The 14,072-nt window shown below is 48.7% G+C and overlaps 1 protein-coding gene across 4 annotated transcripts in view; it reads right to left on the reverse strand.

Moving 5' to 3' along the window:
- Window positions 1-14,072, reverse strand: part of MYH11 (myosin heavy chain 11) — a 117,419-nt gene that overhangs the window by 82,606 nt on the left and 20,741 nt on the right. For all 4 annotated transcript variants that reach the window (XM_055339711.1, XM_055339710.1, XM_055339713.1 and 1 more), the window contains exon 3: window positions 7,778-7,934. In XM_055339711.1, coding sequence (XP_055195686.1) covers window positions 7,778-7,934 — 157 coding nt within the window. The remainder of the gene's footprint in view (window positions 1-7,777; window positions 7,935-14,072) is intronic.

Genomic DNA, 14,072 nt, shown 5'->3' on the forward strand with positions numbered 1-14,072 from the left:
TGCTAGGGCTGAGCCTGCCACACACCAGACAGGTAAGATGAGAGACCTTTCCAGGAGCAAACCACCTTCCCTGGGGACCATCAGGGGCTCAATGCAGCAGCTAGGGCCACCCATCAACTGCCAAGCCTTAGGTGTGGGCAGCAGATAAGCCCAAGTTCAAATCCAGCTCTGACACTCACGGGACCTTTGGCAAGTTCTTCACCTCTCCAAGCCTCCGTTTCCTAGGCTCTAAAATGAGGCTAATAATTGCACCTGCCTCCAGGGTTGGATGTGTGCACAAGTCGTATAAACACAGGCCCACGTGCACATGCACACCTCAGGGATGAAGGGAGGAGAAGTTGATGAAAACTTTTGAAAGGATTTGGTATTTGCTGTTTTATAAAAACCAGCAATGGGGGGGCACCTGGGTGGCTCAGTGGTTGAGAGTCTGCCTTTGGCTCAGGTCGTGATCCCAGGGTCCTGGGATCGAGTCCTGCATCGGGCTCCCTGCGGGGAGCCTGCTTCTCCCTCTGCCTGTGTCTCAGCCTCTCTCTGTGTGTCTCTCATGAATAAATAAATAAAATATTTTTTTAAAAAATAGCAACGGAAATGTGATGGGGAAAAATAAAAACGTTGTTGGCCCTCCTGACTTTATAATTTAGTATTGTTTTTATTCTGGATTACCCATGTGGACACTATAATAGTTTCAAGGCTTAATTTTATTTTACTTATTTTTTTAAAAAAGATTTTTTTATTTAAGAGAGAGAGAGAGCACAAGCTGGGGGGAGGGAGGAGCAGAGGGAGAGGGAGAAGCAGACTCCCTGCTGAGCAGGGAGCCTGATGTGGGGCTCGAGTCCAGGACCCTGGGATCATGACCGGAGCTGAAGGCAGATGCTTAACTGACTGATTTACCCAGGCGCCCCAAGGCTTAATTCTAAAGATCTTAATATGATCTTGTCTGCCTTGCAGGTTGGGGGTTAGGATTACTGGAAATATTCCTGTAAATCCCTGAGCACAGAGGAGGCACATATTAAAAATCCATTATCACTGGGGCACCTGGCTGGCTCAGTAGGTAGAGTGTATTTGACTCTTGATCTCGGGATTGTGAGTTCGAGCACCACGTTGGATGTAGAGATGACTTATAATACGTTTTTGGGGGAAATCCACTATTGTGATTTGGGGGGAAAATCCACTATTGTGATTACCACTTCTTTGAAAAGAAGGTTTGAGGGAATTTCCATTGAGGAATAGTGGGTTGGGCACACACAGCTACTGCTCCTTCCTCCCCTAACCTGAGTAAAATTCCAGTAAAGGGATTTTTCAAGCACACATGAACCAGTTGAAATGAACTGGAAAAGAATGAAGAGTAATGAAGTCTTGGAAGCCAGAAAATGGGATGAGTGAGGACAGGCCCAGGAAAGAAGTCTAAGCTGGCAGTGGGGAAAGCTAGAAGCGACCCAATTTCATCACAGAACCCCCTGTCCCCTCAGTAACTGGCGGCAGCAGGGGGCTCATGAAGACAGGGCAAAGGAGGACACATGCAAGTACAAGGATTGCCTGCAAGTCTGTTTGAGAAGGTGCTAGATAAGCAAGATACAAGTGACTGCCCTTGCCATGGCCCATAGCAGGAGGCAGATTTTATTTTCTGAAGAATAAAATTCCTGGAGGGGTGAGGGACACCAGGGACTGTACTGAAAGGATAATCTGCAAGTTTCATTCCACAGTGTGAAATGCTTAGCCTCTGGACTAGACCCTCAAAACGACGGTAGACAGATCTTTACCCTCCAGGAAGAAGATTGCATGAATCTTCCCTGAAAAAGCTGATCAGCCCAAGGACAAGAAAAGATGGAAAGATCTATCAGAAGTGCACCAGTGCTATGGCCCAGCTCTAACCAAACTATAGCCAAGCTCATCACCAGCAAGCTCCTCCTGCAAAGCCTGTTGAGCACCCAGCAACGTTGCACTGGATCATCCCAGATGAACAGACAGCGGAGAATCAGCAGATGTCTGAAGAAAGCTACTAATACATCAGACAGAAGTTGAAACAAATCACTAGGAGGTGACAGCCCAGAAAAAAAGAAGAAGAAGAGAAGGAGATGAAAAAGGGAACAGTTCAATTCTGGACATGAGAAGACTTCTAGAAAAGCAGAACAGAGAACACAGAGAGAAATAAATCATCAAGGAAGTAATTCACAAAAATTTCCCAGAATTTAACGCCAGGAATTTATAGATTAAGAGCATCCACGAAGCCTCTAGCGCAGTGGGTGAAAGCAGACCCGTGACAAATCCCATCATCGTGAACACAGGGATAAAGAGAGCTCTAAACGCTTCCAGAGGAGAAGAAAAAAAAATTGGTCACACACAAGAGATTAAGAATCAGATTGGCAAAAAAAAAATCATATTGGCTTTTATCTTCTCGGAAACGAAGTAAGCTAGAAGGCTATGAAGGCATGCCTTAAAAATTCTGAAAGAAAAGTATTTGTTCCTTAAAATTTTAACTGGGCTGAATGGGCCCTTACATATCAGAGAATCATCAAGTCTTCAGTTGAGATATGCAGGATCCCAATCTGTCTCATCTACAGACTTACTTGAGAAGATACTAGAAAAGGTGCTCCAGGTGTAAGCAAGAGGGTAAATCAAGGAAGAGGAAGACATGGAAACCCAGAAACAAGGAATCCACCAAGAGAGGGCTGAAGTCAAGTCCAAGCATGATAAGGAAGGTCCCAGATGTCGGCTACCTGTCATAGAGGGTAGCCAGGACAGGTTGGAAGGCTCCAGTAGTAATCACCCTCGAGGACAAGGTATAAGTAGCGTCCTCAACACATATCTAGACGTAGTAAAAGGAGATCAACATGTTTAAAAAGGAGAGTTTGGGGAAGAATTAGTGATTAAGTACATTCATTCATTCATCAACACATATTAACTGAGCAGCTACCATGTGCCGGGCAGATGCTGGACAGACGAGGACAGAGTCTGGCTCCTATGCAGCGTATGGGTCCTTGGGAATTTAGGGGTTCATGTAACACATGCAAACATTGCATTCTATATTCTACGTTCAGCGCATGTGTTATCCATCCCTCCCCAACCCTATCTCTTCACACCCCATCTTGTTCTACAAAAGGATTTAGGGAGGAAGCCTAAAGGGCTGCTCCCTTTACAACGAAAGCCAACGTGGGTCCCAGCAGAGTGGCCTTACACCGTGGGATCACGATCTTCATCAACAGGGTCACAAACTGGGCCTACGCCTTCTTCCGCAAAAAAACAAACTTCCACTTTATAGAGAAAAAGTTATTTTTCCCAAGCTTGCATTTCCCCCTCACCTCCATGATTTGTTTCATGGGAATTTATCATTAGTAAGTTTTCCGGAAAGTAAGAGGTATTGCCAAAATGAACCCATATGTAGCAGCTGTTAATATTGACACTAAATAAAAAAAAATTGAAACAAAACAAAGTTGATCTTTTATGGATGGGTGTGCTCACCCTTGTCACTGTTACAACGTGTCAATGTTTTTTGTTTTTTTAAAAAGAAATCTTTTTTTTTAAGATTTTATTTATTTACTCATGAGAGATGCAGAGAGAGAGAGAGAGTGAGAGAGAGAGGCAGAGACAAAGGCAGAGGAAGAAACAGACCCCACACAGGGAGCCCGACGTGGGACTCGATCCCAGATCTCCAGGATCATGCCCTGGGCTGAAGGCAGTACTAAAACCGCTGAGCCACCGGGGCTGCCCATACTATTTCACAATGTGATTTTGTGTTATAGCCCAGAGCCTAGAGGGGAGACAATATATTAACACTGGGGATCCTCCTCCTCATCTAGTGTCACAACGCCCCGCAGTGGAGGGGTTGTCTAGGAAAGCAACAGGACCACAACACAAAAATATCCTTCACTGAGTCAACTGCTTAGGAAATCAGACCCCACTGAGGCATCCTTCTTCAGCCTGCACACCACTGCACACCAACTCAGCAGCTCTCTCTTGCCGATTATTGGGGAGCAACACCCACCATCATTGTGATACACAGAACAAAGCAGCAGCTCTGCGAAACTGCAGATTTCTTTGAAGCTGCAGGGTGTCACGAAGTCAATGAGCTTGGAAAGGCCACCCCCACACACACAGACACAAGTCAGATTAATTCACAACTAAATATTGCAGAATCATTATTAACAACAACACGACGGGGGTTTTATGAAGCACCCTCAAACACAAAACAACACTTGGGAAGACTGGCGACCCTTCTAATAAGTCTGCAAAAATTATTTTCCTTAGCTCCTGCTGCAGGAATCAAACATGGTATGAAGAATGTTGTGTCATCTCATGTGACTCTGTCCGAAATAAAAGCAAAAAAAAAAATCCCTTAATTTTATACTCAATCTAAGAACTAGCATCTAGTTGCATTTATAACCAAACTCCTATTAAATGTAGATAAAATAGACTGACAATTTGCAATGTCATTTCCCCAGTCTAGACAAACCCTTTCCCCCACCCCCTTCCAGTGAAAATTTGGTCCCTGTTTTAAGTGATTTTTTTTTCTGGAATCAATTATTTTCAGACAATCAAAAATTCCTTCACTTCAGGATGTTCAGCCCAGTTATCACATGAAAGGCTACGTACCCAAATGTTAATGGTGGTGATCTCTGGGTGACAAAATCGTGGGTGCTGATATGTTCTCCGTAGCTTAAATAAATGTTTTAATTTTTCTAGGATGAACATTAAATATTAAAGGTTTTTTTAAAGTCACACATGCGTATTTTAAGAGCACTGTGGCAGTGCTTACCTGTCACTCCCCCCTTCTCCTTTGCTAACAGAATTTCATTTTTCTGGTATTCAGAGAAAATGTGCTTGTGGGAGTTCCCTCAGCTCCAAGGAAAGAACCAGGAATAGTCTAAACCAATTATGAAGGTCTCAGTCCTCTTTGCCAATGAGTGGCTTAAAGGTTGGCATGTGACCAAAGGTTTAGTCAAGGAGACATAATTACAAACAGTCACTAATGTCCCAGTCCTCTTTGTAACCATCTAAACCAGAGTTTAGAGGTTGGCATGCGACCAAGTTTTAGCCAATGAGATGTAAGGGGATGTCTTCCGAGGAGTTTCTGGAAAAGGTTTTTCTCCCTGATAAAAAAGAGACAGGGGGAAAGAACCTAACTTTTTCCTTCCTTCGTGCTTTTGGATATCGCCGTACAAGGATGTGGTATCTGGAGCTATGGCTGCCATCCTGTGACCATGAGGAAGAAGCCAAGAAAATCCCCCCAAAAGTCTGTTTTTGAGCTGTTGAATTAACTAACCCATCAACCTGTACACTTCTTATTATGTGAAATAACAAACTCCTGTGAAGTGGCTCCTAATTAGAGCCACTTTAAGTAGTTGCCATATGGTGTGTTATATTTTTGTGCAGCTTAAAAGCACCCCAAATGACATGAACACTCTAACTTGGTGATGTTTAGCTTCTTTAAAAAGGTGTGTGAACCATCCCTGCAAACTTTTCCATCAAGGCAGCACACAAAGTTTATTTATTTATTTAAACAAAGACACATCCCTAACTCCAGGAGCCATCCTTCACGACCTGAGATTCCATCTTCACAGCCCCTTCTGCAAGGCTCCATCTGCTCGCCTTTGAAGGTAATGGCTGCCCCATGTCTGCAGTTTGGGCCATACTGGTGGGGTCTGGCTAACTCTGTCAATAATCTGGGGGCACCTCTACTCAGCCCTTCTACCTTGGGGGGGTATCTCTTAGGCACACCTGGATCCCTACCCTCAGGGGATCTCCAGAACTGAGCTCTCAATTCCTGACTCAGCACACCCTCAGAGGTAGGGCCAGGTAGTTAATATAAATGAGTGCCCCAAGCCAGGTAAGGACTGGGACACTGGGAAACTCATGCCCCTAGAAAAAGACACACACATTTTATGTATAATTTCCCAATTTAAAAAAGTTGATGACTTTTTTTTTTTTTAAGAACTGGTGATTCTTTTTTTTTAATTTTTATTTATTTATGATAGTCACACAGAGAGAGAGAGAGAGAGGGGCAGAGGGACATAGGCAGGCTCCACGCACTGGGAGCCCGACGTGGGATTCGATCCCGGGTCTCCAGGATCGCGCCCTGGGCCAAAGGCAGGCGCCAAACCGCTGCGCCACCCAGGGATCCCAGTTGACGACTTTTTAAGATACTTCAAGTACCTTAAAACTCTGTGTGGACCAAGCCAAACTTATCTGAACGCTGGATGCAGCCTACCAGCTGCTGGTTCACAACCTCAGGATTATTCACACCTCATAATCACATAATAATTATACACAGCTTTAGGACAGCCCAAGCCCTTTTCTGTTGCCCTCTCCCAATGTAAGGATGGGAGAACTCCTGTGTCTCAAGACCAGATCCATTTACAGGAAAGAAAATCCTCTTACCCTTCCCGAAAGGTCAATGACACTGGGATGGGTGCTGCCCTTTATACAATGCATCCAAAACACATGGGGAGAAATGCAAGGGCTCAATTGTTTTCAGGCAAAAGGATTCACTGAGGGAGGACCAAGGCTGTTGAACAGATAAAGCTCACAACTCAGAGGGACACGTGGGTGGCTCAGTGGTTGCGCGTCTGCTTTTGGCTCAGGGCGTGATCCCGGGGTCCTGGGATCAGGTGCCCCCAGAGCTGGGATTTAAACACAGGCACCCCTGTTTTAGAATCTAGGCTTTTAACTAAATCTAATATACTGCTGTTTTTTGTTCCATTTGAACTAGATTGTGGGGGAGAAAACTGATGAGAAAAATCTTAAGTAACATAAGGACATCATTTTTATGAAATTTAAGAACAGGCAAAACTGATGGTGATGGAAGTCAGAATAGTCGTTACTTCTGGGGGGTATAGGGGAGGTATTGACTGGGAAGTGGCGTGAAGGAACTTTCTGGAAAGATTTCACATCTTGATCTGAGCAGTGGCATATGAAGACATACACCAAAATTAATTTAAATCTGGACACTAAATTTGTGTACTTTATGTCCTCTACTGTATGTATATTTTCCCTCCATTAAAAGCTCATTAATAGGGGATCCCTGGGTGGCTCAGCAGTTTAGCACCAGCCTTCAGCACAGGGCATGATCCCAGAGTCCCAGGATGCTTCTCCCTCTGCCTGCGTCTCTGTCTTTCTCTGTGTGTCTCTCATGAATAAATAAATAAAATATATTTTTTAAAGATTTTATTTATTAATGAGAGACAGAGACGCAGGCAGAGGGAGAAGCAGGCTCCATGCAGGGAGCCTGACATGGGACTCGATCCCGGGTCTCCAGGATCACGCCTCGGGCTGAAGGCGGCGCTAAACCGCTGAGCCACCTGGGCTGCCCAATAAATAAAATATTTAAAAAAAAAAAAAAGGAGCTCATTGATCATAGTAATAGTGATAATAATGCACAAACACGGAGGTAATAGGTGAAGATCTTCAGTCTGGACAAGCCTCCATGAGAATCTCCACCAGCTGCAAGAGGGACCCTAACACTCCCTTTTTACAGCCGGAGAAACTGAAGCCAGAGAGGAGAAGACCTCTGGTAGCACCCGGGGGTGAGCCACAGCTGGCTGCAAGTGCAGAGCCAGCTGGCGGGCATCCCCCGCATTTGCCCAGGCCGTGTGCCCGCCCTCGCCCTCCCGGCCGTGCACCCAGACGTTCAGCTGCCTTTTTCCCTTTTTCAGTCACAAGGCTCCTGGGACCCACGCGGCCCGCCCGCCTCCGCATTCCTGGCGGGGACAGCAGGCCGGGGGCCCAGGCAATCCCGGGGCGGGGACAGAGGCCCTGCAGCGCCCGTGCAGCCCGCGCTCACCCTGCAGCATGCTCCGGTAGGCCGTGTCGGCGATGGCGTAGATGTGCGGCGGCATCTCGTGCCGCTTCTTGCCCTTGTACATCTCCACGATCTTCTCCGAGTAGATGGGCAGCTGCTTGTAGGGGTTGACCACCACGCAGAAGAGGCCGGAGTACGTCTGCCAAACAGAGAACCCAAGCTTACTTCCAGCACTACGTAGGTGTGGGGGAGCCCAGCCACCCAGTCCTCAGGGGCCCCACGCAGCGACGCCCACAACCACCTGCATTTCATATCCACTGAGCACTTCTGGGTGCGTTTTCTCCCTGCAGCCTCACGGCGAAACTGCTAGATGCATTCACATTGCCATTCCAGAGATGGAGAAACTGAGGCTCAGAGTGCTAATGGGAAGGCCATGGCATCACTGACAGGCTGGGTATGGGGGAAGAGGAGCGAGGGCCAACAACTGGGCCTCTGGACACCCCCATGTTCTTTTTTTTTTTTTTAAGATTTATTTATTCATGACAGACACACAGAGAGAGGCAGAGGGAGAAGCAGGTTCCCTGTGGGGAGCCCGATGTGGGACTCGATCCCGTGACCCTGGGATCACTCCCTGAGCCAAAGGCAGATGCTCAACCACAGAGCCACCCAGACGCCCTGAGCCCCTATGTTCTATCTCACAGCTGCATGCTTTCCGACAGTCGGGGTTCAGACCCTGGTCCCTCTCCTGCGTGCTGCTGCCCCTCACTGCCCTGAGCCTCTTGGGTTCGGGTAGCAGCTTCCGCCTACTGAGCGCTTACTGTGTGCCAGGCACCCAGCTCTAAGCACTGCGTGGGCACCTATCTGCTCACCGAGTCTTCTTATCCACCCTGTGACAGTCCCTCTGCGATTTCCCTGCTGCCCACGTGGCAGATGGGAAAACAGGTTTGGTGAGGTTGTCACCAGGTCACACAGCTGGCAGGAAACTCAGAACCCCCCAGAGCTCACACGTCCTGGACTGTTAACAAAGCACCCCCTCATCTATAAAAAGAAGGGACCGGCACAGCTGTCCTTAGGAAGGAATGGTCCTGCCACACACTACGGCACAGACGCACCCCGACACGGAAGCAGCCAGCCACAAAAGGTCGCATGGTTTAGGATTCCATTGCCAAGAAATGCCCAGGGTAGGCCAATCACAGGGACCGGAACAGATCTGGTTTCCAGGGACTGAGGAGAGCGAGATGACTGCTAAGGGCTACGGGGTTTCCCTTTTGGGGTGATAAAAATGTACAGGCTAGAAAACGCTGATAATCGTACAACACCGTGGTGGTGCTAACTGCCTCGGAAATGTATCCTTAAAACTGGCTAAAGTGGTGAGTTCTAGGTTATATGGATTTTACCATAATTTAAAAAAAAAGTTGTCCTGCCCCCACCAAGTAAGTGCACAGGAGCATCTGGAAATAATCAGAAGAGGGAAAGGGGCGTGAAGGCCCTTGGCAACACCCCCCCCAACCCCCATGCGTGTGCACACACGAGCGAGGCGTTATCATTGGTATCACTGTCCTCTCCTAGACATCAGATTTTCCCCTGGGCTGAGGTCACAGCTCAGTGGACAGGCTCCATCCTGTCCAACAGGAACTGTTTTTTTTTTTTTCCCAAAAGACACAATCAGGGCTGCCAGAGGCTCTCCTAGCCATGAAGCAGGCTCTCCCTCCAACTCCCCCTAGAAGGGGCCAGAGGAGGAGCAGATGGCCCATCTCGGGGGGACATGCAGGCCAAAGCACACACCAGAGAGGGTGGGCAGCCTGACCAAGGTCACAAAGCGAGACCCTGGCAGCCAAGCCCAGCTCAGCCCATTCCCAGGCCTGAGCACTGCCCGGGAGGCTGTCCGACTTCTGCTCGTCCTATAGACAGAGGAACAAGGCATCATTAATTCACTCACTCCCTCATTCATTCAGCGTGTAATATCCTCAACACCGTGCCGCAAGGCTCTGCAGAGGAAGGCAGAGGCCAGGTTTAAAGACCACAAAGAAACACAAGGTCCTGCCCTCAGAGGGATTTCAGCCGAGGGCTGCAGGTGGTGGGAGGAGGAGGGTCCCTCCAGGGCTCAGCCTGCTAGGGGACAATGGTGTGTGATGGCCCTGGGTGGCAGGGGGACAGTAATCTTCAAAAGGTACAGGATTGGTGGGGGAAGGAGGGCATAATCTCCCTGGTTCTTACCATTCCCCTAAAAAGGCAGGAGTGAGGTCAACATAGGGCCTGTCTAAACATCATCAGCCACTTACTGAGCACCTACTGTATACCTGGTCTGTGCTAGATGCTGGAGATAAATACATCAGTGGTAGCCCCTGCCCTCAAAGAACCCACAGATCAGAGAAGGGATGAGGACATTTAAAAATAATGTCATAAGAACAAGGACAGAGCCCAGAGAAATGGGGGAGGAAGGGAGAGAGGGTCCTAATCCACACTGGGGGGCGGTCAGGGAAACTTCCAGTTGGGTGGGGGTGCTCCCTGCCCCTAATCTTCACGGACAGGAAGGTGTTAACCTGCTTGGGAGGTAGCAAAGGCATGGAAGGCAGCAGGGCGAGGGGCACATGGGTGAGCTGCAGGCAGTTTGGTGTTTTTGGATCATGAAGACGAGCGAGCGAGGGTGAAGGGTGAGGTTCCTGCAGAGGGAGGCAGAGGCCAGGACCTGCACTCGGCCTGACTGGTCCGCTGTGGGCCCCTCCCTCATCGGATCATCCAGTCCCCTCCTGCCATCCCATTAACACCAGTGCAAGTGCCCTGGGGGTGGGAGCACCCTCTTCCTCCTCTTCGGGCCTGCATACAGTAGGTGCTCACTAAATGCTTGCTCCATAAGTGCCTGAGGGGTAGGTTAATTACTAAAGCTTCCCTGGAGCAGGGGCCGCAAAGCCCTCATCTCTGTGACCTGGGGCTTTGCCCTGGGCCGGCACACAGCAGGTGCTCAGCAGATGTTTGCTGTGCTGGTGGCAATGCTGTCCTAGGGCAGGGGCTCCACGTCCGGTTCATCTGTGCCCTGGTCCCTGGCCCGGGGCCTCCCACGGAGTAAGTGCCCAATCAACCGATCAACCATCAGTCGTCTGGATGAAGGTCAACCCACTCCCACCTCTCCCGCGGGTCTTAACTCCACCTCCAGATCTTTCTGGGCCATGCCCACTGCCAACCGCCACACCCTTGTTAGAACGTGGGGGTCATTTATGGCCCAAACCACCCTCTCACCAAGCCTTTGGCCTGGAGGCAGTAAAGGGCCGTGGTTAAGGGTACAGAATCGGGTACTGAGGACTTGGTTTGAACCTCATTCTGCTACTTCCTGGCTGTGTGACCCTGGGCAAGTCTCTTGACCCCTCTGAGCCTGTTTTTGTCAACTGCAACATGAAGGTGTGTCGTAAGAGATCCTTTACAGGCTTGCTGTGAGATAATGCAGGCGAAGCATTTAACAGAGGGCCCAGTAGATAGCAGGTGCTCAATAAATGTTAGTGACCATACCACGCTCACTCTATTTCATGATGACAAAAACCTTGCCACCTTGGAACCTTCGCATGACCTGGAATGGGTCCCCCCCTCAGCCTCCCCAGAGCCATTTCCATCTCCCCTTTCAGGGTTCATCCTAAATGCCGCCTCCTGGGCCGCAAGCTGCGCACCACGGTATCTCCAGCCCAGCATGGGGCCGGGCACAAGGCAGACACTCAGTAAGTACTTGCTGAATACAACAAACAGAAGGAAGGAGGAATGCCTGGCTCTCCCAATCCCATCACCAGCTTCTGAGGAAGGAGCGCTTTCCTCCTGTTGGCCTAGGACAGCTCCCGGGGCTGAGCCCCCAGCGAGCACTTAATCCAAGCTTTCAGGAGAATCTGAATCTCTGTTCAGTTTGGCAAATCTTTCCAGGGCACAAGGACCCAAGTCAGGAAGGGCTGGGCAGGCAGCAGCACGCCCCACGCAGGGTGGCCGGCCTTCAGAATCTGGAGGCTTGAGCTCTGTCGTTTAACCCCGGTTGACTTCAGCAGACCCAGCCCCCCTGCAGTTGGTGATGTCTCTGCCTCCCTGTGCCCCACAAGCTCCTCTCCAGCTGGCCCAGTTCAGAGCTCTCAATAGCCCCCGCTTCCTGTGTCCCAGCCAGGATCCCAGGGTCCCCATGCCACCAGTGGGCCCCAGCCACAGGCCCAGGCTTTCCCTCTTGTGACCGTATTAGGAAGTGACTCCAGTTTTTCCCTGACACTTTATATGGTCAGCCACAGAGCCCTGGGCAGGAGACTGCTCCCTCGGCTGCCTCCTCCGGCAGAAATGAGAATCAGTGGGTGGGGAAGGTGGAAGGCACACAGGGTTTCAGCAGCGCGGCCCAGGGCAGAGCCTTAACTTTGCCCTAATTACCTGCAGGATTCATGTGAGTGGCTGAACACCTGAGCCTCTTCCTCCCCACGTATGAACGATGGAGAGGAGCACCCGGGGGGCTCAGCTGGCTAAGCGTCCACCTTTGGCTCAGGTCATGATCTCAGGGTCCTGGGATCGAGCCCCACGTTGGGCTCTACCCTCAGTAGGGGAGTCTGCCTCTCTCTCTGCCCATCTCCCTGCTTGTGTTCTCTTTCTCTCCCTCTGTCTCTCTTTTGGATAAATAAAATCAGTTGGAACAATGTAGGTTAATTGTTGGAACAATGTAGGGAAGGGAAGTCCGTAAGCCGGATCCATAACTTCAGGATAAGAATAAAATAAAATAAAATAAATAAAATAAAATAAATAAAATAAAATAAAATAAAATAAAATAAAATCTTTTTTAAAAAATGATGGGGAGATGTACATTCTTTACCAGGTTATAGTGCAACGTCATGGCGTTCAGGACATCTATCGGAAAGACAGAGTCCAGGAAGAATGCAATTTACTGCAGCTTTGATATTTAAGGGAAAGAAAGACTAGAAACAACCTAAATATCCATCAGTGGGGGACTAGCTTAAAAATTATGGCATGCTACCATTAAAAAGAGTACATTTAGGGATCCCTGGGTGGCACAGCGGTTTGGCGCCTGCCTTTGGCCCAGGGCGCAATCCTGGAGACCCGGGATCGAATCCCACATCAGGCTCCTGGTGCATGGAGCCTGCTTCTCCCTCTGCCTGTGTCTCTGCCTCTCTCTCTCTCTCTGTGACTATCATAAAAAAAAAGAGTACATTTATATGTATACAAATATGCATATATACAAATATACATATATTTGCCTGTGAAATATCAGCCACCATGAAATATTTCTGGAAGCCTATGTAAGAAAGGTCCTCACAGTTTCTCTATGGAAGGGAATGGAATGGGGATGAGGGACGCCTGGGTGGCTCAGTGATTGAGTGTCTGCTTTTGACTCAGGGTGTGATCCCAGAGTCCTGGGATTGAGTCCCGCATCAGGCTCCCTGCAGGGAGCCTGCTTCTCCCTCTGCCTATGTCTCTGCCTCTCTCTCTCGGCGTCTCTCATGAATAAATTAAAAAAAAAAAAGAATAGGGATGAAAGGAAAAAACTGGAGTATCCTGACATCTATTTAATATTTGCATGTATTACCCATTTAAAACAACATTTTCAATCTGACTAGATAGTTAACAACAAACACAAGAAAAAGCCACAAGACAAGATACAAGCTTCTTATTTTTAAATATTCTCTTGTGGTCTTGCATGGATAGCCCTGTGTTAGTGGAAAGCTTCTTTGAAGCAATAATTCAAGAGGTCTAAACACTGAGCTCATGGAGCTCAATAATGGGAAGATTCCAGTTGTGTTTTCTTTCTATCTTCTGAGACCTGGTGCACTTGTAGATCTTATTTCCATCCTCCAGGACCCTTGGGGACTCAGGAGGCCTCTGCTCACAGCCTGCTCTCAGCATCCCCGGGCAGATACTTCTTCAAGTCATTGGGCCAAGTGTCTAAGATGAAAACATTGTCACCTGCTCGATTTTGGAAGGAAGGCCTCTCCTTACCTCCTGGTCTTCCCAGAATAGTGCAATCAGAACCAGGAAAATATCCTTTGGGGTTCTTGGGTGGGGAATTTGGGCTTGGAAACCCAATGGATAGGGAAGTCCATCTACATTTGCTCTGGATCATGTTCCCAACCCCAAGCCGTTGGCATAGGGGTAGGAAGTCCCCCTGTTTACAGAGATCAAGCAGCTTGGAGATGAGTGCACTGAACCAGGTATGAAGGTAAAGTAGGTGTAGTGATCAACAATGAAAAAACTCAGCCCCGGGAAGGGGACTCTCTCCCTGGAAGACAGCAGGGAGCAGTGAGGCCTATGGAAAAACAGTGCCCACACCCCACCTAACACGGCAGTCACCTAGCAATCTGGGCCCAGGGGTATC

The sequence above is a fragment of the Nyctereutes procyonoides genome, unplaced genomic scaffold (assembly GCF_905146905.1).
Source record: "Nyctereutes procyonoides isolate TBG_1078 unplaced genomic scaffold, NYPRO_anot_genome, whole genome shotgun sequence".
Taxonomy (NCBI): domain Eukaryota; kingdom Metazoa; phylum Chordata; class Mammalia; order Carnivora; family Canidae; genus Nyctereutes; species Nyctereutes procyonoides.